A 26,742-nucleotide genomic window follows, 5' to 3' on the forward strand; every position below is an offset into this window, starting at 1 on the left:
TGGCTCCGCAGTCGCTGGTCTTGTTCCACTGTCACCTCTGCTCCGGGGATGAAGCTGAAAGAGGTCCCCGTGCTGGAAGAAGATGTCGCCGCCTCCAAGAAGACTTCACTGCTGGACTTCAGGAATAGTGAGTACCCATTTGGGGGTTAGATTTAGGCTTTTTTTTATTTTTGGGGTGGCTTTTTTTTGGATTAGGGTTTTTTTGGGCTGTATAAGAGCTGATTGCCATTTTAAGGGCATAAAAGAGCTGAATGCCATTTTAAGGGCAATGCCCATACAAATGTTCCCTTAGGGGCAATGGATAGTTTAGGTTTTATTAATGTTAGGTTTTTTAGGGGGGGTTTGGTGGGTGGGGGTTTTACTGTTAGGGGGGACGTAGTATTTTATACATGTAAAAGAGCTGTTTAACTTAGGGCAATGACCTACAAAAAAGCCCTTATAAGGGGCATTGGTAGTTTAGTTTAGATTAGGGGGTGTTTTTATTTTGGGGGGGCTTTTTATTTTTATAGGGATAAGGTTTCATTTTTTTATATTTTAAAATTTTGTTTATTTTTTTTCTGTAATGTTAGACTTTTTATTTTTTTGTAATTTTAGATTAATTTAATTTAATATTAGTTTTTTTTAAGTAATGTTAGGTTTTTTACTTGTATTTTTTTATTTAATGTAATTAGGATTAATTTAGGGGGTGTTAGGTTAGGGGGCTTTAGTAATTAAATTAGTTATTTGCGTTGTAGGGGTTTGGTGGTTTAGGAGTTAATATCTTAATAAGGATTATTGCGATGTGGGGGTTGGCGGTTTAGGGGTTAATAGTGTTATTAGGTTTATTGTGTTGTGGGGGGTTGGCAGATTAGGGGTTAATATGTTAATTAGATACTTTGCAATGTGGGGGTTGGTGGATTAGAGGTTAATACATTTATTAAGTAGATTTGCGCTGTGGGTGAATGGCGGATTAGGGTTTAATAGTTCAATTAGGTATATTGCGTTGTTGGGGGTTGGCGGTTTAGGGGTTAATACTTTTATTATTAGTTGTGATGTGGGGTGATGGTGGATATAGGGGTTTTGATGTGTTGAGTTTATTTTTGGGAGGCGAGTTACAATTTTACTGGAGAAATTTTTATTTTCTTATGCGCCGGCAGTTTCTAAACTGCCATATATCACTGGCGACTCCAGAAATGTGAATTTACTCACATTTCTGGACATCGCTAGTTTATCCAACTTATGGAAGTTTATGAACTGCCGGCGGGGTTTATGTGATTCCCCGATGTGCAAGGGTAAAGTACGGGCGACGCGGGTTTCAACAGTTACTCTGAAGCTTGCGCCGCATATGTAATCTCGCTCTTGCTGTCTGCTCCACAAGAACACAGGTTGTCAGTTAAGTCAGTCAAATGATAAATGGAACCCCATGTGTTGAATAGGTTAAGAATTTGCCATTTACACATTAACCCTGTGATAAGCAAATGTTCAAAAACAGTGATTCTCTCACTTTAAATAAAGGGTTCAAAAACAGTGATTGTCTCACTTTAAATAAAGGGTTTTATGCAAGACCTTTATTTTTGGGCTTTATTACTGCATCTACAGTACCTAGAAACCAAGCACAAGACATCTGCATAGACGCCCATGTTCTTTCATAAACAATGATTGCAGTATAATAAAGTATAATATACTAGTCCTAAAGCCCGTGTACACGGGCCAATTTTTTAAGTACCTCAGTTCCAACCCTACACCCCTTTTGCTCTCTCTCCCTCTCTTTTGCTCTCTTTCCCCTATTTTGCTCTCTCTCCCCCTCTTTTGCTCTCTCTCCCCCTCTTTTGCTCTCTCCCCCCCTCTCTTTTGTGCTCTCTCCCCCCTCTTTTGCGCTCTCTCTCCCCTCTCTTTTGTGCTCTCTCCCCCCTCTCTTTTGTGCTCTCTCCCCCCTCTTTTGCGCTCTCTCCCCCCTCTCTTTTGTGCCCCCCCCTCTCTTTTGTGCTCTCTCCCCCCTCTATTTTGTGCTCTTTCCCCTCTCTTTTGCGCTCTCTCCCCCTCTTTTGCTCTCTCTCCCCCCTCTTTTGCACTCTCTCGCCCCTCTTTTTCTGCCAGTACTTAAGATGGTGGGGACAATTGTGGGGTGGGGGAGGGAAGATAGCTGTTTGGGAGGGATCAGGGGGTCTGATGTGTCAGGTGGGAGGCTGATCTCTACACTAAAGCTAAAATTAACCCTGAAAGCTCCCTACAAGCTACCTAATTAACCCCTTCACTCTTGGCCATAATACATGTGTGGTGCGCAACGGCATTTAGCGGCCTTCTAATTACCAATTTCTGAACAAAGGGGATCCCAGAGAAGCATTTACAACTATTTGTGCCATAATTGCACAAGCTGTTTGTAAATAATTTCACTGAGAAACCTAGAGTTTGTGAAAAAATTTGTGAAAAAGTGAACGATTTTTTTTATTTGATCGCATTTGGCAGTGAAATGGTGTCATGAAATATACCAAAATGGGCCTATATCAATACTTTGGGTTGTCTACTACATTACATCAAAGCTAAAATTAACCCTACAAGCTCCCTACAAGCTCCCTAATTAACCCCTTCACTGCTAGACATAATACACGTGTGATGCGCAGCAGCATTTAGCGGCCTTCTAATTACCAAAAAGCAATGCTAAAGCCATATATGTCTGCTATTTCTGAACAAAGGGGATCCGAGAGAAGCATTTACAACCATTTGTACCATAATTGCAGAAGCTGTTTGTAACTAAATTCAGTGTGAAATCTAAAATTGTGAAAAAGTGAACATTTTTTTATATATGATCGCATTTGGCGGTTAAATGGTTGCATAAAATATACCAAAATGGGCCTAGATCAATACTTTGGGATGTCTTCTAAAAAAACATATACATGTCAAGGGATATTTAGGGATTCCTGAAAGATATTAGTGTTCCAATGTAACTAGCACTAATTTTGAAAAAAAGTGGTTTGGAAATAGCAAAGTGTACTTGAACTTGCAAAAAAAGCAAAGAACGTGTAAACATTGGGTATTTCTAAACTCAGGACAAAATTTAGAAACTATTTAGCATGGGTGTTTTTTGGTGGTTGTAGATGTGTAACAGATTTTGGGGGTCAAAGTTAGAAAAAGTGTTTTTTTTTTTCATTTTTTCCTCATATTTTATTTATTTTTATAGTAAATTATAAGATATGATGAAAATAATGGTATATTTAGAAAGTCCATTTAATGGTGAGAAAACTGATATATAATATGTGTGGGTACAGTAAATGAGTAAGAGTAAAATTACAGCTAAACACAAACACCGCAGAAATGTAAAAATAGCCTTGGTCCTAAACGGGAAAATGGAAAAGTGCTGTGGTCACTAGAGGGTTAAATAGAATTATGTTGCTTATGAAGAACAAGATCCTTTTTCTTATTAACATTAAATCTGTTGCACTAATACACATCCTTGAATATAAGCACATGTCATGTATAATTAAGCTAATTTTTATAGAAATATAATGGAAAAACAAGACATTTTCTAGAAAGATTAAGAAAAAAAGCTTAATTCAGGATACAATGCTATCTACATTTCTTACCAGTATTCAATGTAAAATTCCATGTTTGTAGGAAACTTATAATTTTCTATTATGTAGCTATTCATGATATTCAAAATTGTTATATGACATTTTTTTTTTTTAACTAACTAGAAAAGCAATTTGTGTTCCATAAGAATTAATTATCAACGCATTTTCACATTATGGTCCAGATTACAAGTGGAGCTAACTTCTAACTCCGCTAAAAGTACGTTTTTTGAGGGCTTTGGGTTGTACTCATATTACAAGTGGAAAGTAAAATGTTTTCTCTTGCACTAACCCGATGCCCGCTAAAAGCCGACATTAGGATATTGCGTGCACGTTAACAAAATAAGAGAAAAAATAACCTAACACCATACATATTTTCAAGTGCGCTAACCCTACATGAAAATATTAATTTTTCACATTCAAATGTTCTTGACACGGCAGAATATGTTCTGTTTATTCATAAATACATATTTCTACATATTTCTGATGTGTTTTTGGTAATATATATATGTATACCAATATAAAGATGATTATATATAGGTATAGAAATATACAGATATATATATATATATATATATATATATATATATATATATATATATATATATATATATATATATATATATATATATATATATATATATGTTCTGCGCCAATTTTCTTATGAACAATAATAAAATTGCAGGGATTGGAACTCCCCTATGTCTAAACACTTACTTTAAAATACCTCAATCGATATGAGGTAAGTAATCACCCTTTAAAAAAGAATCCTTATAGGCATCTGCAGCTCCGTTGTCCTGATTCGTTAGACTGGCAACTTAGTAGCCCGGTGTCAGCACTGTCTGCAGCTGCGCATTATAATTGCAGCTGCGTACTACAGCCCAGCCACGTGACGCGGGAAGATCACAGGAAGGAGAGTGTCTGCTCTTTTTGTTTACCCAACCCCTTTCAGTGGGTGTCCCAGACTACCTCATCAATAGTGCTAAACTAAGAGCTACTAAGTTGCCAGTCTAACGAATCAGGACAACGGAGCTGCAGATGCCTATAAGGATTCTTTTTTAAAGGGTGATTACTTACTTCATATCGATTGAGGTATTTTAAAGTAAGTGTTTAGACATAGGGGAGTTCCAATCCCTGCAATTTTATTATTGTTCATAAGAAAATTGGAGCAGAACATAAGACTTTTTTCCTATATTCATCTAGTGAAGACACTGTGGGAGTCTTTACACAACCATTCAGTTCAGCTGCCTTTTTTCTGAACTTAATTGTTCAATGGACTTGAAAACAATTGTTTTTATTATAATATTTTAATTTGCAGCTTATTTGTTTTTCTGTCATTTTTTATTATTATAATTATAATAATAGTAGTAGTATCTATACTATTTTTATATTCATTTGTATATATAAAACATCAGGGTAGCGCAGTAATCGTATCTTTCTGTTTGTATATATATATATATATATATATATATAGGAATATCTATTTAAAAATATTTAGAACATATTCCCTTCTGTGAAGAACATTGGAATATGAATTTTTAACAGTACATACACAGTATAACACTTTATTAAATATGAATATTGATTAAATATGCTTTAACATGTTTTCATCTACTTAAAGGGACACTCAAGTCAAAATAAACTTTTATGACTCAGAAAGAGCATGCGGTTTTAAGACACTTTCCAATTTACTTTTATTATCAAATTTAGCTCATTCTTTTTATATACATACTTTCTGGGAAACAATTTCCTATGGAGCATGTGCACAATGTCACATGGTATACTAGTATATGATTGGCTGATGTCTGTCACATGATATACAAGGGGTCGGAAAATGGGAGAAAAAATAAAATTGCCAGAAAAAAAATCTATTGCTTATTTGAAATTCAGAGTAGGTGTTATTCCATTGTCTTTTTATTATGGTCTTGTTAATTATGTAATTCTACTGCATTTAGTGAACACGATTGTGTTAACTTTCAACTTGTTATATGAGCATTTACCCCAACGCCCGCAAACACCCACAATAAATCACTTTTCGCTAGCATGTAACTGTTAGCGCTCCACTCCTAATCTGTCCGTATGTTCTGATAATTTCTTTTTAAATGGTCTTGTCATATAGAAACTATTTAACTTCACATAAAAACTATTAACTTCACATAAAAACTATTTAACTTCACATAAAAACTATTAACTTCACATAGAAACTATTTAACTTCCACAAGGATCTATCCTGTCTCCCATGCTATTCGCAATTTACTTACTACCACTGAGGGACATCATTAACCGACATGGCCTAAGGTATCATTGTTACGCTGATGACACACAACTCTACTTCTCCTTTGCTCCAGATACTACAGACCCAGCATGCCGCATAAACAGTTGCTTAACAGACCTCATCGAATGGATGAATGCTAGCCGTCTCAAAGTGAACCCGGACAAAACAGAGTTACTCTTGGTGAGGGGACCCCGAGCATCAAAAATATCCCACGATCACCCAACTGGCCTGGAGCTTGGAGGCTCTGAACTCGTTAGTTCAGCAAAGGTACGAAACCTCGGAGTGCTGATTGATGCTGGACTATCTTTTAAACATCAGATTTCCTCCGTAATAAAATCTGCCTACTTTCATCTGAAAAACATAGCCAGGATACAACACTTAATTCCCCCGGATGATATGCCAACATTAATCCATGCATTTGTATCCTCTAGGCTAGATTACTGCAATGCACTTTACTTGGGCCTCCCAAAAAAAGAACTCAATTGCCTTCAGACAGTACAAAACGCAGCAGCCAGACTATTGACCAATCAAACTCGCTCCTGCCACATAACACCTGTTCTCCACTCCCTGCATTGGCTTCCAATTAAATGGTGAACATATTTTAAAATTGGCCTGCTGACTTTCAAAGCCTTAAACAACCAAGGCCCACAGTACCTGAAAGAGCTCCTGACACCCTACATCCCATCCTGTTCACTTAGGTCAGCCAACACATCCCTCCTCTCAGTGCCAAGAATAAGGACAAACTCAGGCTCCAGAGCATTCTGCCACTCTGCCCCTACTTTCTGGAACTCTTTACCGTGTGCAATCAGAGAGGCACCGTCCTTACAGACTTTAAAAAAAAAGCTAAAGACCCACCTCTTCCATCAGGCATTCAGTCCGCTTATCTGACCTTCAGAAACTCCTAACTTCTATGTCTTATGTTGGTATATTTGTAAAGTGCTTTGAGTCTCACAGGGAGAAAAGCGCTATATAAATCACAAATTATTATATTATTATTATTATTATAAAACACACCAATGTTGTTGGGGTCCCAATATGCTATCACTGTTCTGCTAGGGGGTAGCACATTAGTATAGTTTACAATTTTCATAATGAGTCGGATATGAAAGGTCATATTTAGCTCATATGTATCTGTAGTACTTTCTATTGCTTATAAATTACAACAGGGAACAATTGTAGGCTGACTTTTATGTTTACCAAAATACCTAGTAATAAAAGGTGAAATAGTATACTCAGTGGTATATTAATTCTAATTAATTCAGTAAACACAGTGGAATTAATTCCAGTCTTACCATTATTTTGACCATAGGTGTGCGCAGCAGATATCATTAGCGTGTACACCCAGGAATTTTGTTTGTTAAAGAATACATGAAAAGTATGGATACTTCAGGAGTTCCTGACATGATATAGATAATCCGCCGATTATCCATATAAAACCGAACCATCCAGCCACAAAAATATCCTATATACCTTGCTAGTTGTTTATATGACTACAGTCTCTTGAACTGGACCGCTGAGCCATTAGGCGGCAGACATGAGTTGGATCTCAGCACCCCCCTCCCCAGCCTAACAGTGGGGAAGTACAGCTGTGAGCAGGCTGTTTACATATAGCCACAACTCATTCAACATAAAAGCTTCCTTTAACCTGTCAGGAGATGTCTACCCACCATCGTTCAGACCCCTCCACAGCAGCGGCAGCGCTAGACAGATGGGCAGCCCGGATGATACAGAGACTGAATAATTATAAGGAGGAACTGGAACGTTCTATCTACAAATTGTTAATGTCTGTGGGTCCAGACACAAGAAGCTCCCTGGATCTTTCTGACTACCACGAACAAAATGAGCCATGCATCACAGAAGCTGGGGATCTCCCATTACAGGATTTTCTATGGACTTTCTGGAGGTTTGCATGGGTAAGGAATCCCCACACCATAATTCTACTTCATTTACGGAGCTAACACTTAGCAGCACAACACCAGTTACTAGTCACAAGGGAATTCTGCCAAGTTTATCTCTGATCAGCTCCCTCTGCATTCACCCTGCTACACTAGACCCAACCGTGAGGATATCGATCACTCAGTTTCTCATAACACATGAAGTCTCCAAGATAACGGCAAGTCATCTGGACTTCCAAGCATTAATAAACCTTCATTAGAACTTTAAACCCTCTTTGTGTCGCCTTCTTTATGGGTCTGAGTTTTCTCACAAGAAAGGAATAGGATAACATTCTTTGTCCTTGCTACAGTATGCAGTAAGGTGTTTCCGCCAAGCTGCCAGGTTCCAAAGGTTATAGAGATCAATGTTTTTATTTTTCATTTCACTATAATTTACGTGTCTGTTATAAAAGAAGTGACTAATGAAAGTGGACTTTTTACTAGGACAAACATGCATGGTCCCTAACTTCCTATCTTGCATTTCTGGTTCACTTGTTAATACTATTATGGCAGTGAACTAAGCTCTCTCTTTAATTCTCTATTGAGCACAGAGCAAGTGTTACATCTACCCTGGTGAGATAGGTTCTTTGACTGACTGCTTCTATGTATGCAATACTTTAGTTTAAATGACTGGGATGAGCTCCCATAGGTAATATATTGTTCACACATGTTAAGTTGTGTAACGTTTGATATTTCATGTTACTTATTTATGCTATACAAAAGCTCATTATGTAGGGAAAAACATACTGTATGTGTATATTTATCTGTTTAAGAACAAACAACTATTACATCTAATGTATAACATAGAACCCCATACCCTCTCTATCAAGGTGCACACACCTAATGAGTGAGCTATAAGTTTGCAAGGTTTATTGTTTTATATTGCCATCCTGCAGTAATCAAGGGTTCAACATATAAGAGAGATATTTTAGAATGTATAAGTACTAAGAACAAGTAACCATTGAGGTTTCGGTACCTTTATTACTACTATCCCAGCTAACTATACCCACTCTTTATTTACATAATGTATCTAGTCCAAGTAATGCGCTTAAGATTATGGGGCAGAATTATCAAAGGTCTTGCAGACCTGATCCGACAGTGTGGATCAGGTCCGCAGGACCTCGCTGAATGCGGAGAGCAATACGCTCTCTGTATTCAGCATTGCACCAGCAGCTCACAATCGGCCGCCAGCAGGGAGGTGTCAATCAACCCGATCGTACTTGATCGGGTTGATTTGTGGCGATTCCTGTCCACCTCATCAGAGCAGGCGGACAGGATTATGGAGCAGCGGTCTTTAGACCGCTGCATCATAACTGCTGTTTCTGGTGAGTCTGAAGAATTCTATCAGCCAATCGTAATTAAGGTAGAAAAAATCCTATTGGTGTTAGACTTTTTCTTAACCGTCTCTCCCCGTAGATTCCTATGGGGAAATTATGCACGAGCACGTATAACCAGCTCACCGCTGACTTAAGCAGCGCTGGTATTGAAGTGAGATATGGAGCTAAATTTTACTGTACGCTAACTTTTTGTCTTTTAACGCCGGGTTTGTAAAAACTCGTAATACCAGCGCTGCATGTAAGTGAGCGGTGAGAGAAAACTGCTCGTTAGCACCGCACAGCTCAAAACGAAAAAACTTGTAATCTAGCAGTATGAGTTTTAAAAAAAAATTATTAGAATAAAACCTAACAAAACAAAGATTTAAATAAAATTGTGCACGGGTTGAAACCTGCAATTATCATCATGCTGTGCACAATTTAAAGTGTGATAGCAGTGGTTTAATTAAGCCCTGGTTAATTGAACCCACCTTATTAATTGATAGGTTTATTAAGTTGTTGCACCAATGCTCGGAAAAAAACCTTCTAACTTGTGCTCCCTCCTGGGTGACTGCAGAGCTCGGGAATCACATTCTCGCACCTCACAAGAAAAGCAGTTCAGTGAGGGCAGAAGAGGAGCACATGTCTGTGCTCTCCCTCTTACTTCCAGCATATTGGCTGGAGAAGGGTTCACAAGTAAAATTCTGAGTGGCCCCAGGTAATGGTGGTGCACTTGGAAAATCTCCCAGTTGTGTTATTCAGGCTAGTCTGGAGTTGTCTGTATTAGGTTGTGTCTAGGCACAAATGGCACACCGTGTGCGCACGCCTACGATTTTGACCCAATAACTGTTTACCTACTCATTTTAAAAGAACAGCAAATACCTTGTAATTGAAATATTTCTGCAGTCTTCCAAATAACTTTCTGGGTGACAGCAAACTGTAATGCTGTTACCAGTACTAATGCTGCAGAGAGTACTCCTGATGGTCCTCCATTGGTGTCCAGACTCAGCAGTGCAAAGCCAGCTGTACCTCCATGTGCTGCTAATGTAATCCTCCACATTGGTGCTACATTATTTCTCTTCCCTACAAACTGCAACAACTGTGAAAAGTACCTAGACTACTGCAGAGGTCGCACTAGCACTCCACCTAGTGTCAGCAATGCAGTATTGAACAAACAGTATTGCACTGGAGATGTTAGAGATTTAAAGCAAACACCAAACCCCTTACCAGCTGTCACTCATTTAGCAACCCTATAAAGAACTGATGTTCAGTGAACTCAGTGCACAGTTATTAAAGAGCTATCAATGAGTTAAAGGGACACTGAACCCAATTTTTTTTTTCTTTCATGATTCAGTTAGAGCATGCAATTTTAAGCAACTTTCTAATTTACTCCTATTAACAATTTTTCTTCGTTCTCTTGCTATCTTTATTTGAAAAAGAAGTAATCTAAGCTTTTTTGGGGGTTCAAAACTATGGACAGCACTTTTTTATTGGTGGATGAATTTATCCACCAATCAGCAAGAACAACCCAGGTTGTTCACCAAAAATGGGCCGGCATCTAAACTTAGATTCTTGCTTTTCAAATAAAGATACCAAGAGAATGAAGAAAATTTGATAATCGGAGTAAATTAGAAAGTTGCTTAAAATGTTATGCTATTTCAGAATCACAAAAGAAAAAAATTGGGTTCAGTGTCCCTTTAAGTTCTGTGGATGCATCTTGGTTAACTGATCTTTCTGCCTTGTTTCCAGTTTATGAACAATTGCTGCCTGCCCTGACCCCTTGCTTGTTATACCGTTTATGAACATTTGATGCCTGCCCTGACCTTGGAACGTTTGACCTTGCTTTTGGATTTTCCTTCTGTACCACACACTCCTGTGTTTTCTACCGGTCGTGCTAGCTATACTCCGTTACTAGGCTCCTATTCTTCATCAATTCTGACACAAACATGTTTTGATAGTATTAACCCTTTTGCTGAAATTCTTTTTCATTAGCCAACTCCACACACTCTTTATTGCTTTATTTTGAGAAGCCAATCAAGATTTGTTATTGAAGCAGACAAATAAAATAAACAAACCCAAAGATTTGGCGAGATCTCTCAATGCCGGCGAAATTTTGATCATCAGGCCTTCAATTAGTAATTTCTCTTATTGTGGGTTAATGGAGTCAATATGTGTAGCAATTAGAATGAATGGTGTTTTTCTAATAAAAATATTTTTAAATACTATTGAAGGATATAAAGTATATATATACAGTATATATACATACACACACATATATATATATATATATATATATATATATATATATTGTATATATATATATATGTATATATATATATATATATATATATATATATATATATATATATATATATATATATATCAGTATTGATATCTATATTGGTTTCACAAGTATATAGTAGATATGTTTTTGTGTTTTTATATTTTTATATTTAATTGATGATGATTTATATCTTTTTATTTGTGCCACTTTAATTGTCATCAAAAAAAGAGCCATCATCATTGTTGGCATGGGCAGCACCATCTTTTTTTTCAGGTCCGAGCATGCATAGAAAAATTAAATTTAATGTGTTTATTTTGTTGTCAATATTTAGTCTATAACTTGTGGTTATGCATCATATGAGTGACTTTTCGAATATACAATAATGGAGATTATATTTAGTTATTTCCAGTGATAATGTAATATTCAGTTAAGTGCCTTTAAGAGACATGAAAGATTTTGAGATTTTTGTTTTGTATCTAAAAAAAAAAAGTATTGTGCAGGGCTTTTTAAAATTACAGCCCTAAAATATACATAATTTATTCTAAATTTGTAATTCAGAAATACAATTTGAAATACATTCAATTAAACATTTTTGTTTTGTATTTTTGTCTTTGATTGTAGGTCAGATTCAGCAATTCTTTACAATGACCGGTCTGTGCTTGAGAATCATCATGTGAGTGCAGCATATCGCCTCCTGCAGGATGATGAGGAAATGAATATTCTTTATAATCTATCAAAGGATGATTGGAGGTTAGAGTGAAGAACACTGCAATGTTCAAATATGTTCTGTTTATATGCATTACCTGTGTCTTTTTATAAAAGGGACAATGAACTGCCGGACACAATTCAAACAAAATGGTTACTACTCACCGTTTTTTAAATACAATTATTGTGCCTACAGCTCTCTACAGAGCCATTCTCATATCTTACCCCTTTACAGGTTGGTAAAGCTGCACAATTTCATACTGTGCACTGCCATCTTATAGCTCACATTTACGTGCACCCAGTGACATAATTGGTGGACAGATTCACAGATCAGTAATCTTGCTGGTTTTTTCACAGCTGTATCATGCACTTGAGGTTAAAAGCTACATAAGACATTTACAAAGGTCACATGAATAATATAAAGTAGAGTAGTGCAGGCCAGAAAATTTTGTTTCTGACAAAATTTTCAGGGTTATTCGAGAAAATGTGTTTCCCCGGATATTTGGTGGTTGCATTATTCGGTTTTCGTTTTGTTTAACATTTACATTTATTTTCATTAAATGAATGTAAATGTTTTAAAGCACCAGATGAAAAGTTCACCTGTAGCTAGAAAATACCGTAATGTGCTCATGAAAGTGCGCTACCCAGATCCTCTTCTTGCCAAACCCCTGGCCACGCAAACACCTGGCTTAACGCTCTCAGTTCCTAGGACCTGCACTAACTTTAGGGCAGGTTCTGGGAGCCTAGCGTGTTAAGCCTCCTATTATCGCAGCCAGGGCTCTGGCAAGAAGAGGATCTGGTTAGCACATTCTCCAGCATGTTAAGGAAAGTATTTAACGCTTAAATTTTTTTTAAAGGAATGAATACTGACAAATTTTGTCAGTATTTTTCATTTTCTTTCATTTTCGTTGGTGCCTTCATTTGGATTTTTGCTTTCATTTACGAAAACAAAAATCCCATTTCTTTCCTAAGATATGGTGAGTCCACGGCTTTAGTAATTACTGTTGGGAATCTCACTCCTGGCCAGCAGGAGGAGGCAAAGCGCACCACAGTTAAACTGCTAAGTATCACTCCCTTAATCAACAACCCCTAGGCATTCTCTTTGCCTTTAGTGCAGGGAGGAGTTAAAGTTTAGGTGTCTGAAGAAAAATGTTGATTTAATCTACAAACAAGTTTTGTGGTATAGCCGTATTCCACGTCATTCCTTGCATTCGGGTAGTGGTGGCTTTAAAGCAGTTAGGAACTTGTAAAGAGGTACTTACTGAGTTTTTCTAACAATTGCTGCCTTAGTTTAGAAAGCCAGAGTTGGCTACTCTGTTCTTTCTTTTTCAAAGGTCTCTGTGAGGAACTATATCCTCTCATACCTTGTAACTGTCTACATGCCAGACAGCGGAGCAGGTAAGTGCTTTTTCTTCCAGTTGGGGAGACCATGCACTTAACAAATTAAAAGACACTGCTTTTTTATTGGGACATAGATATTCCTGTTCTATGGGTTACACTGGGGCATGAAGCAGGCACTATAGCATGTGTGAGACTAACATTTAAAATCTTTTAAAAAGAAAGGGTAAAATGTTTTTATTAAGCTTTATTTTCTGACACATATTTACTTGATAAAACAATACAAGTTTAAACTGAAAGTGAGACAGAATTTGCTATTTCAGCAGCTTATTAATTTCCCCTTTGCTTTAAAATAAAATGATGCAACATTTTAAATTTCTGGTACTCAGTGTATCAGGAAGTAGTGCCTCTCTGTGTCACAACAGTAATTTGAGCTCGGCAGTTGCAGTTACATGACCGGCTTTACTTCATAACGTTTCTGAGGAAAAAGTTGTTTTTCTCTATTTCTGGGTGATCCAGTCTTAATTGGTAGTGGTAAAGCATCTCAGTAATTGAGGTGTGGGGTTGCCTGAGTGGTATTTTAGAAGTTTATTTGATGTTTATTAAATGTTTTTTTTTTTCTTAACTTTTCTCACATAATTTTAGCTGGGGCTCGATCTTAATTTGGGATAAAATTTAAAGTGTATTTTTTCCTTGGCTTATTTTAATTGAATATTAAAATCTTTGAAACTTATCTGTACAAGTTAATTTACTGTTTCCCAACATGTCTGATATGGAGCAAGAGCCTGCTCTTATGAATTCATGCTTATTATGTTTAGATGCACAAATTGCAGCTCCTATGCAATTTTCTTCTTCATATGTCAAGAAAACCTTGCAAAATAAAGGTAATTTTTTTAGCCTAATGTCTCTCAGGATGATGCTGTTAAAATAATACCTCAGCTTTCTCCTGCTATGTCCCAAGCCTCAATGGTGTCACATGCAGTGCTCTGCGGTTCCTCTTTAACTCCTAGTGGAGTTTATTTAAAAGAAGAAATTTCTGCCCAGGTATCTTCAGCGGGATCTGCGGCATTAGCTGCCATTCCCCGATTACACGGAAAATGCAAGAGGAAATCTAGAAATTCAGAAAGTAAGGTGCCTGTCCTCACTTCTGTTTCCCAAGTTGCCCTTTCTCATAAGTCTGATGAGGAAGATACATCGGGACTTTTTGAGGGTGAAATCTCAGATTTGGACAGTATAATTCCTTCTTCTGAGACTGAGGTGGTATCCTTCATATTTAAGCTTGAACACCTTTGTGTATTGTTAAAGGAGTTTTTAACTACTTTAGATGACTCTGATACCCCTGTCGTTGTCACTCCTAAGAAATCTAGTAAACTTAATAGTTTCTTTGATGAACCTTCCACTTTGGAGGTTTTTCCTTTGCCGGACTGTGCTAGGGAGATTATCTCACAGGAATTGGAGAAACCAGGGATGTCTTTTTCCCCATCTTTCATTTTTAAGAAAATGTTTCCTGTTGACGACTCCATTAAAGACCCTTGGTATACTGTACCCAAAGTTGAAGGGGCCATTTCCACTCTGGCTAAGAGAAGCACTATTCCTATGGAGGATAGCTGCTCTTTTAAGGATTTGATGGACAAGAAGCTGGAGGCTTATTTGAAAAAGATTTATGTTCATCAAGGTCTCCATTGGCAACCTGTGGTGTGTATTGCCATTGTGACTAGTGTGGCATATTATTGGTTCAACGCCTTGTCTGATTCTCTTCAAGTAGAGAATTCCTTGGATGAAATTCAAGATAGGATTAAAGCTCTTAAGTTGGCCAATTCCTTTATTGCAGATACCATTTTACAGGTTGTTAGAATAGGAGCCAAAACTTCTAGTTTCACTGTCCTAACCTGCAGGGCGTTATGGTTGAAATCCTGGTCTGTGGACGTTTCCTCTAAAGTCAAGCTTCTGGAGATTCCTTACCTTGTTTGGACCCGGTATGCCAGAAATTATCTCTGATATTACGTGTGGCAAAGGGTCTTTTCCACCTCAAGATAAGAAGAATAGGTCTAAAGGACATCAGAGTCATTTTTGTTCCTTTCGTAACTTCAGAGGAAAGCCTTCCCCTTCTTCTTCCAAGCAGGAAAAATCCAAGTCTTCTTGGAAACCCAATCAGTCTTGGAACAAGGGGAAACAATCAAATACACCTGCAGCTGATTCCAGATCTGGGATCTGATCAGGTGTGGGGAAGACTTTCCCAGTTCTCTCAAGCCTGGATATGAGATGTCCCAGATCCCTGGACTGTGGACATAGTATCCCAGGGTTACAAATTGGAATTCAAGACTTTTCCTCCCAGAGGCAGATTCTATCTCTCAAGGTTATCTGCAGACCAGATAAAGAGAGAGGCATTCTTGAAATGTATACAACATCTTTCCTCCCTGAGAGTGATAGTTCCAGTGCAGGAGCAGGGTCTCGGGTTCTACTTTCCATCCCATTCTAGACTTGAAGTGTCTAATCAAGTTTCTCAAAGTTCCATCCTTCAAGATGGAGACTATACGCTCCATTCTTCCTTTAGTACAAGAGGGTCAGTTCATGACAACCATAGATCTAAAGGATGTGTATCTTCTTGTTCCTATTCACAGGGACCATCACAGATTCCTGAGATTTGCCTTTCTGGACAAACATTTCCAGTTTGTGGCCCTTCCATTTGGTCTAGCCACGGCTCCCAGAATTTTTTCAAAGGTTCTGGGGTCTCTTTTGGCAGTGATCTATTCTCGTAGAATTGCTGTGGTACCCTACCTGGATGACATATTGGTTCCGGCCCTATATTTTCAACAAGCAAAATCTCACACAGAGATATTGTTGTATTTTCTTTGTCCCCACGGATGGAATGTGAATCTGGAAAAAATCTCCCTTTTCCCTGCTACAAGAGTAGTGTTCTTAGGGGCTATAATAGATTATCTATTGATTAAGAGGTCAGGAAAAACAAAATAATTTCCTCTTGCCTCTATCTTCAGGCTGCTGCCTATCCTTCAGTGGTTTAATGTATGGAGGTAATCGGTCTGATGGTGGCTTCCATGGACATCATTACTTTTGCTCGATTCCATTGGAAAACTCTCAAGTTGTGCATGCTCAGACAATGGAATGGGACCATGCGGAGCTATCTCAGAGAATAGAGTTAGATCAGTCGCCAAGGGACTCTCTGCCATGGAGGATTTCTCAGGAACAGCAGTCTCAGGGCACATGCTTTCAGAGACCTTCCTGGGTAATCGTGACATAGAAGCCAGCCTGCTGGGCTGGGGAGCAGTCTGGAACTTGTTAAAGGCTCAGGGCCTTTGGAGCAGTCCACTCTTCCCATCAATATCTTGGAGTTGAGGGTGATTTACAATGCTCTATTGGCTTGGCCTCAGATGTACTCAGCCCAGTTTATCAGGTTCCAGTCAGACAACATAACCTCTGTGGCTTACATCAATCACCAAGGAGGAACTCAGAGTTCCTTAGCCATGAAGGAGGTTACTCGGATTCTTCAGTGGCAGAGACCCACAATTGCTGTCTATCTGCCATTCACATTCCAGGAGTAGACAACTGGGAAGCAGATTTTCTGAGCAGACAGACTTTTCATCCCAGGGAGTGGAAACTTTATCCGGAAGTGTTTTCCAGCTTAGTCCTCAAGTGGGGGTTGCTGGAGTTAGATCTGATGGCATCCTGTCAGATCGCCAAGCTTCCAAGGTACGTTTCAAGGTTAAGAGATCCGCAGGCCGTTCTGATAGATTCTCTGGCGGTTCCTTGGGTTTTCAGGTTGGCATACCTGTTTCCTCCGTTTGCTCTCCTTCCACGAGTCATTGCTCGTATAAAACAGGAGAGGGCGTCTGTGATTCTAATAGCCTCTGTGTGGCCTCGCAGGATCTGGATTGCAGACCTAGTTGAGATGTCATCTCTCCCACCTTGGAGACTACCTCTGAGGAAGGACCTCCTGATTCAGGGTCCCTTCCTTCATCCAAATCTTGTTTCTCTGAAGCTGACTGCTTGAAGATTGAATGCTTAATTCTGTCTAAGTGTAGTTTTTCTGAGTCTGTCATTGAGACCATGATTCAGGCTCGCAAGCCTGTTGCTAGAAAGATTTACCATAAGATATGGCGTAAATATCTTTATTGGTGTAAATCCAAAGGCTACTCTTAGAGTAGAATTAGAATTCCTAGAATTTTAAATTTTCTTCAGGAAGGCCTGGACATTGTCAGTCAGTACCCTGAAGGGTCAGATTTCTGCTTTATCAGTTTTACTACATAAATGTTGTGCCAGATGTGCAATCTTTTTGTCAGGCCTTGGTCAAAATCGGGCCTGTCTTTAAGTCTGTTGTTCTTCCATGAAGCCTTAACCTTTGTTCTTAAAATTCTACAGCTGGCTCCATTTTAGTTATTGCATTCCATAGACATTAAGTTGTTATCTTCGAAGGTTTTGTCTTGTTGTTATCTCTTCTGCTCGAAGAGTCTCGGAACTCTTAGCTTTGCAGTGTGATTCCCCTTATCTTATTTTTCATGCCGATAAGGCGGCTCTTCGTACTAAGTTAGGTTTCCTTCCTAAGGTTGTTTCTAATAGAAATAGCAATCAGGAAATTGTTGTTCCCTCTCTGTGTCCTAATTTTTCTTCTTCCAAAGAAAAATTGTTACACAATTTGGATGTTGTACGTGCTCTTAAATTCTACTTACAAGCGATTAAGGATTTTCGCCAGTCCTCTGCCCTCTTTGTCTGTTTCTCTGGGAAACGTAAAGGTCAGAAAGTTACTGCTACTACTCTTTCTTTTTGGTTACAAAGTATTTTTCGTTTAGCTTATGAGACTGCTGGACAGCAGCCTCCTGAGAGAATTACGGCTCATCCCACAAGAGCTGTTTCCTCTTCTCGGGCTTTGAAAAATGAAGCTTCTGTGGAACAAATTTGCATGGCTGCACCTTGGTCTTCTCTACATACTATTTTTGCCTTTGCTGAGTCTTCTTTTGGGAGAAAGGTTCTTCAAGCCATGGTGCCTTCTGTTTAGGACTGCCTGTCTTGTCCCTCCCTATTTATCCATGTCCTCTAGCTTGGGTATTGGTTCCCAACAGTAATTACTCAAGCCGTGGACTCAACATATCTTAGGAAAGAAAAACTTATGCTTACCTGATTAATTTATTTATTTACGGATATGTTGAGTCCATGACCCCACCCTTTATTTTAAGACAGTTGTTCTTTTGACTATAACCTCATTCACCTCTACACCTTGTGTTACTCCTTTTTCTCCATTTCCCTTTGGTCGAATGACTGGGGGTTGTGGGTAAGGGAGTGATACTTAGCAGTTTTACTGTGGTGCTCTTTGCATCCTCCTGCTGGCCAGGAGTGATATTCCCTACAGTAATTACTCAAGCCGTGGACTCACCATAACCAGAAAGAAAGAAATTTATCAGGTAAGCATACATTTTGTTTTTTCGTGCTGGATATGCAAAAACGAATGCACCTCTCTAATATAAAGTAATATAGCCACTGCAAAAATAAATAAAGCTTTTGCTTTGCATTATACACACTAACTGAAGCACATGATGCAGCTGTCAAAAAGCTGGTATCATCACTAATCTATCAATGTGCACTACTTATGTCACAGAGTGCAAGAATACCTAAGCTGTGAAGGCTGTCCAACTAACACCAGTAAGAGGCTTTGAAGAGTGCTGTTGGTACTGGAAGAAAAAGAATAGCATGGTGAGTAGTAACCATGCTATTGGTGGTGTGCCCTTAAAGGGATATAAAGTCAAAATTAAATTTGCATGATTCAGATAGAGCATGTCATTTTAAGACACTTTTAAATTTACTTCTATTTTCAAATGTGCTTCGTTCTCTTGGTATCCCTTGTTGAAAAGGAATATGTACATATCCTACATTAGTGGGAGCTAGGTGCTGATTTGTTTAATGTGATTGGGTAACTAGATGTTTTCACCTAGCTGCCTGTTCCTTCCGCAAAGGATAACAAGAGAACAAAGTACATTTGGTAATAGAAGTAAATTGGAAAGTTGTTTAAAAATCTATGTTCTATCCAAATTATGAAAGAAACATTTGGGGTTTCCTGACGCTTTAAAGAAGCACACTAAAAGCTCATTTACCCACCATGCATAGGCAGTTTATATCTTTACCCTCATTCAGATGTGCTAGATAGTAACATTTTATTCTGTCTGTTAGAACTGGTTTGGTAATTATTTTCTATCTAATGAAGAAGTCATATGAGAATGAAGCAACACTTACAACAAATGCTTGTATTTAATAACTATCAACTAAGATTAGTAAACAAGGGTACAAATCTTACTAGATTTATTTAAATCTTATTAGTCTATTTCCTTGATAAACACAACATTAGCTTTTGTTTTGTATAACGAGTTATGCATATTGTCAGATAATCCTTAAAGTGAATGTAAACTTTGATGAATGTGTGCCCGGTTTTTAAAAACTTCAATTAAAAACCGGGGCACTTTCATTCATCAAAGTTTACATTTCAGCAGTTTTGTTAAAATACTTTTCTTCTTAAAAGCCGGATCAGCGATTCCCCCGCCTGCCGCGTGTGTCTCTTCATAGATCAGAAATGAAGAATCTGGCTTGCTCCAATCACGGCATGGCCTCAGGTAATGTTTGCTCTGGGGGGGCTGTTATTGGAGGAAGCTAGATTCTTCATTTCTGCCGTGAGAAGAGATGCGCGGCAGGCGGGGGAATCGCTGCACCAGCTTTCAAGAAGAAAAGGTAAGTATTTTTACAAAACTGCTGAAATGTAAACTTTGATGAATGAAAGTGCCCCTTTTTTTTAATTGGATTTTCCAAAACCGGGCACACATTCGTCAAAGTTTACATTCACTTTAAGTTTGTCATATTCATTGTTTTATAAATACCAAACTAATGTGCAGCCCAATTTTTACACTATAATTCACTCATTGTCCCTGACATTCTTAAAGGGACACACATTCCCATTTTTTTTTACATGAATCAGATAGAGCATACAATTTTAATCAACTTTCCAATTTACTTCTATTAACACATGTTCTTCATTATTTTGCTATCCATTGTTGAAAAGCAAGTTTAAGAGTGTTTTGCATCACTATAAGGCAGCAGTTTTACAAGAATGTCATACATTTGCAAGATCACTAGGGGGCAGTGCTTTTTCCTGCCATTTAGTGCTTTAGACTTGTCCATGTTACCTACCTAGGTATCGCTTCAGCTAAGAATACCATAAGAATAACATAAGAAGGAAGCAAATTTGATAGTAGAAGTAATTTGGAAGCTTTGTTAAAATTGTATACTCTGTCTGAATCACAAAAGAAAAATTGTGGGTATCATGTCCCTTTAAAATGTTTCATTAAAATGCTAATTCTAACACATCTTTTTTAACCACCATAATCTTACAGTATTCAGATAAATTATTGTTTGATTAAACACATTTAAATGCACAAAAGTATTCTGTGTGTTTATTAAATATTCTATAAAATTTGTGTATAATGGAAAATATTATTCAATTCCCCTGTGGAGTTTATCTTAATAAGAGCTAATCTTCTGAATAACTTACTTGCACAGATTTTGGTATTTGAAAAGAATAGGTTATATCATTCACAAGAGAGAGATCTGGAAGGCGTTTGTGACACATATGGTTGGAAGTGGAAATGTCAGAAATAATTAGCAAATGCATAAGAAAAAAATATATATTTTACACATTTGTTTACTTTCTGCCTTATGTGACTACCCTAAAGGGAATTCCGGGCTTTAGTGATCGAGATGGTGTTGGCAACTGATATGTCTTGTCACTTCCAACAAATCAAAGCAATGAAGAATGCTCTCCAGCAGCCGGAAGGGTAAGTGACCTTGTAAAGTCCTGTGGTGAGAGGTTATTGTCCTTGTCCTTAAAGGGACAGTCTACACCAGAATTGTTATTGTTTTAAAAGATAGATCATCCCTTTATTGCCCATCCCCCAGTTTTGCATAACCAACACTGCCATATTCTTTTTACCTCTGTGATTAACTTGTATCTAAGCATCTTTTGACAGCCCCCTCCCTGATCACATGACATTTTATTTATTATCTATTGACTTGCATTTTAGCCAATTAGTGCTGTGTTGTGCACAACCCACGGGCGTGAGCACAATGTTATCAATATGGCCCACATGAACTAGCAATCTCCTATTGTGAAAAGCAAATAAAAATGAATGTGATAAGCGGCTCTCTGTAGTGGCTTAGAAACAGGCAGACATTTAGAGGTTTAAATGTTACAAAGTATGTTAATATAACAATGCTGGTTGTGCAAAGCTGGGGAATGGGTGGTAAAGGCATTTTCTATCTTTTTAAACAATTACAATTTTAGTGTTGACTGTCCCTTTAATTTGCACTTTATCATCTAAGGGCTTGAAGATTTCTCTGAAATTCAAACGTATCCTTATTTCAAAAGAGTATTGATGGGATAATAATTGTTAACACGGATCTCACAAAACTATAAATAATAATGATTTAAATTACAAGTGGTGCACAAAAATATTAGTGCAAATGTGTGTTAATATTGCTTATGCAGGATCAATAGAGCTTCTATTTTTGTGCTCATATTACGAGTTTAAAGTTATTGTTTTTTACTTGAGCGATAGTCTATAGAGTTCTAACATCTGCATGCTGGATAGCACAGGTGTGCTAAATCCCTCACATAGACTAGACTTCTATAGCTTGAGCAATAACTTCCATGTTTGATATCGTTTGAGCGCCACTCTCTGTTCTATTCATTAAAAGTATAGGGGGCAGTAGCAGTTAGTAATTATTAATGTTGGTGGGACAAAGAAACTCACCCCTGACAAGTGTTTCCACTGAGGCCAGGTTTGTGAGCGGCCCAACACTAAACAGTTAATTAGAGCAATTAGCAAACACTACAAAATGCAGACTGCAAGGTGTGGTCTCTTTATTAACCGTTTCACTGCTGGGCTTCTTTACAAAACTGGACTTAGAGGGAAGTTGCCCCTGACAACTCCCCAAACCCAAGCACTTTGACTCTTACCCAGACAAAAAAAGATGATGGGGGGGGACACACAAGAAGTTAAACCCCTTAAACTACAGGCAACATTAATGTTTCAATGTTGAAACATGGGGTGGAAAAAAAGCTTACTAATATAGTATCATAGTAGATGAGGTTGAAAAAGACAGAATTCCATCAAGTTCAACCTATACCAATCTAATATACTTCTAAAAGCTCCAGTTAAACATATTAATTCCATTAAAAGGTGACCCATTTAACACAATCAATCATATCCACGAATTCTGTTTCTAGCCAGAAATGTATCCAAACCATTTTTAAATAACTCCTTTGGTAATGAGTTCCACAATTTTATTGCTCTTACAGTGAAAAAAAAAAAGTTTCTGCTACATGAGATTAAATCTCTTTTCCTCCAGCCTTAAATTGTGACCTCTTGTCACAAACAATTTTCTTGGAATAAACAGAGCTTTTGCCATCTCTGTATATGGGCATTGAATATATTTATATAAAGTAATAATGTCACCTCTCAAGCGCCTTTTTTTCTAGACACAGTTTGGCTAGCCTCTCCTCATAGCTTAAATTCTCCAGTCCCCAGAACTGCACTCCATACTCAAGGTGAGGTCTTACAAGGGATTTATATAGTGACAGAATTATACTTTCCTCCCTTGAAACAATGACTTTTTTAATACATGCTAGTATCTTATTAGCCATAGAAGCTGCTGCCCTGCATTGTGCAGCCATCTTTAGCTTGTTATCTATTACTAGTCCCAAATTCCTTTCCTCCTCTGTTTGGTTAAGTCTAGTTCTATTTAAATAATACATTGGGGCCTATTTATCAAATGTCTGTCCGACATGATCCGATCAGCTGATCATGTCCAACAGACATCACTGAATGCAGACATCACTGAATGCAGACAGCATTACGCTCTCCGCATTCAGCATGGCACCAGCAGTTCTTGTGAACTGCTGGTGCAACAACGCCCCCCGCAGATTTGCGGCCAATCAGCCACTAGCAGGGGGTGTCAATCAACCCGATCGTATTTGATCGGGTTGATTTCTGGCGATCGCTGTCCGCCTCCTCAGAGCAGGTGGACAGGTTATGGAGCAGCGGTCTTTAGACCGCTGCTTCATAATTTGTGCTTCTGGGGAGCCTTCAGGGGAGCTTTATAAATAGACCCCATTGCCTGCTTATTGTTACTTCCGAAATGTAAAACCTTGCATTTTCCCATATATAATCTAATTTTCCATTAACCTGCCAATACTTCTAATTTTTGCAGATCCCCTTGTAACCCAAATTTATCCTTCTTTGACCTAATGACCTTACACAACTTTGTATCATCTGCAAAAATAGAGATGTTGCTATTCAATTCTTGCTCAAAGTCATTAATAAAAATATTAAAAAGAACAGGGCCCAGTACTGATCCCTGGAGGACTCCACTGATTACCTTTGTCCAATCTGAGTATGATCAATTTACTACTACTCATTGCTCCCTGTCTTTTATCCAGTTATTTATCCATGAGCTAACATTTTCAGATATTCCCAATCCCTTAATTTTTTACATAATTTTCTCTCATATGGCACTGTATCAAACGCCTTTGCAAAATCTAAGTATATCACATCAACTGATTCCCCTTTATCTATATTTTTACTTACTTCCTCAAAGAATCTAATTAGATTAGTTTGACATGATCTATTTCTCATAAACCATGCTGATTTGAACTCATAATCTTATTTACACAAATATACTCATCAATATAATCCATTATAATCCCTTCACGTATCTTCCCCACTATTGATGTCAGACTAACTGGTCTTTAGCTTTCTGGATGAGCCCTGCTTCCTTTTTTGAAGAGTGGCATCACTCTAATCCAAATAAAAATCACATTAACCCCTTTATTTATTACATATTTATACCATAAAATTGCCAAATTATGGATGTTTATTATTTTTTAAAAGAAAACACTACATACTTTCTCTCCCCCCATCTTTATCTACCATTCACTATTTCATTTTCTGTCTTTCTCTGTTAATTTTTTTCTCTACTTCCCCATTTTTTCCTCTATCAAACCCCTTTGTTTCTTACTGTTCCCCTTTCTATTTGCAATCGCTACCCCCATCACTGCATTCTGTTTTTTATCCTACTCTATAAGAAAGATGACTAAGGGTGATGTTTTTCTTGGGACGTTAATGTACTAAATTTGAGAAAAAAAATAAAATACTGCTAGTCTCAGCTTCACAGTATCCTTTAGCATTTACTTTTTTCTGCAGTGCTCACTCTAGGAAAACCCTTACTCAATCTGTAGGCTTTTCCTGCTGCAAAAGTCTGCCAGAAACCTGTTGCACCCTTCTTCAATGTGCATGCTAAAATTTCTCCTCTAAAGGCACCACTTCATACAGTGCTCATAAAGGGAATGAGGGAAACAACTTAAGTGGCATAGACTTCTTGCCCAGTGTGCTTAGAAGGATGTGCCTGTACCTCACTGATAAGGCCCATAGAAGGCCCTCATCTGGCGTTGCCATGTTTCTTGTTCAGAGGAGGATTGCCTGGTATTTCGGGCTGTACTTCCAGAAACTGGCAGTAGGACTGGGAGTTGAGCTTGACTCCATCCTCAACCCGAAAAGGCCCCACAAGCTCATCTTTGATGATACCAGCCCAAACCAGTACTCCACCTCCACCTTGCTGGCGTCTGAGTCGGACTGGAGCTCTCTGCCCTTTACCAATCCAGCCACGGGCCCATCCATCTGGCCCATCAAGACTCACTCTCATTTCATCACTCCATAAAACCTTAGAAAAATAAGTCTTGAGATATTTCTTGGCCCAGTCTTGACGTTTCAGCTTGTGTGTCTTGTTCAGTGGTGGTCGTCTTTGAGCCATTCTTACCTTGGCCATGTCTCTGAGTATTGCACACCTTGTGCTTTTGGGCACTCCAGTGATGTTGCAGCTCTGAAATATGGCCAAACTGGTGGCAAGTGGCATCTTGGCAGCTGCACGCTTGACTTTTCTCAGTTCATGGGCAGTTATTTTGCACCTTGGTTTTTCCACACACTTCTTGCGACCCTGTTGACTATTTTGAATGAAACGCTTGATTGTTCGATGATCACGCTTCAGAAGCTTTGCAATTGTAAGAGTGCTGCATCCCTCTGCAAGATATCTCACTATTTTTGAATTTTCTGAGCCTGTCAAGTCCTTCTTTTGACCCATTTTGCCAAAGGAAAGGAAGTTGCCTAATAATTGTGCACACCTGATATAGGGTGTTGATGTCATTAGACCACACCCCTTCTCATTACAGAGATGCACATCACCAAATATGCTTAATTGGTAGTAGGCTTTCAAGCCTATACAGCTTGGAGTAAGACAACATGCATAAAGAGGATGATGTGGTCAAAATACTCATTTGCCTAATAATTCTGCACTCCCTGTATATATCAAAAAAGCTGTAATTTAGTTTAGATTCTAAGCATTTGTTTTTTTAAATATATAGCAATTTCAACAGCAAATATCTCAATATAAATGTATACAAGTATCTCAGGTGTTAGATGAATGCACCTAGCCTTTTAATTTATTTTATTATCTGGATTTTCAGGATCGACAAGCCGAAAGCCTTATCGTTGTTGCTACATACAGCAGACATTAGCCATCCAGCCAAAAACTATGATCTACATCACAGGTGGACAATGTCACTACTGGAAGAATTCTTCAGACAGGTACTGGAAGTTTGTATATTATGGAAATATTAAATATTAGATATCAAAAAGCATAATGTATATTTTTTAATTGTAGACCACTATTTATAAAATAATTGTTTAGACAATTGATAATGTCTTGTAAAATGTTTTTTTTATCAGGTATAAGGCTAAATAAATAATTTTACTAGTTATTGAAAAGAGGATGAGACTATAATGGTGACTGGAGTGTATGAGAGTCATATTCACCTAATAGCAAATGTGTATATGTTTTTCCTTTAAAATAAATTGAAAGCTTTCTCCCTAATTCCTATGCCATTTTGTGAATAATAAGGGAAATTGGAAATTAACTGCTAATTTGTGTAATCAGGAATCAGTTCTCTTGATTGATTATTAGAAAGTTGTTAGTAAAGTGGCATTTACATTTACTGGGTTCACTCTTTGGATAGAACTGGAGCAGTGGTTTTCAAACTGTAAGGCTGGCCTCCCCTGGGGGGCGCTATAGTATATAAGGGGAGGCATGGGTGCAGTGAAACTTCCCACTATCTTATAGAAACCACAAGCAGCTGACTTTGAAAAACAGAACCGTTTTAAGAGCTGACAATGACAATTGCCATGTTGAGGTGGAATAAGACAAATGGCAGAATGCAGGTGGAAGACTTTAAATGAGGTCGAAA

General features: G+C 38.0%; 1 protein-coding gene across 1 annotated transcript in view; it reads left to right on the plus strand.

The window, feature by feature from the left end:
• PDE1C (phosphodiesterase 1C) overlaps positions 1-26,742 on the plus strand; it is a 1,522,336-nt gene that overhangs the window by 1,315,612 nt on the left and 179,982 nt on the right. The window contains exons 10-12 of the mRNA XM_053715778.1: positions 11,973-12,101; positions 21,122-21,223; positions 25,966-26,086. Of these exons, the coding sequence (XP_053571753.1) occupies positions 11,973-12,101; positions 21,122-21,223; positions 25,966-26,086 (352 nt within the window). The remainder of the gene's footprint in view (positions 1-11,972; positions 12,102-21,121; positions 21,224-25,965; positions 26,087-26,742) is intronic.

The sequence above is a fragment of the Bombina bombina genome, chromosome 5, assembly GCF_027579735.1.
Source record: "Bombina bombina isolate aBomBom1 chromosome 5, aBomBom1.pri, whole genome shotgun sequence".
NCBI classification, from domain to species: Eukaryota; Metazoa; Chordata; class Amphibia; order Anura; family Bombinatoridae; genus Bombina; species Bombina bombina.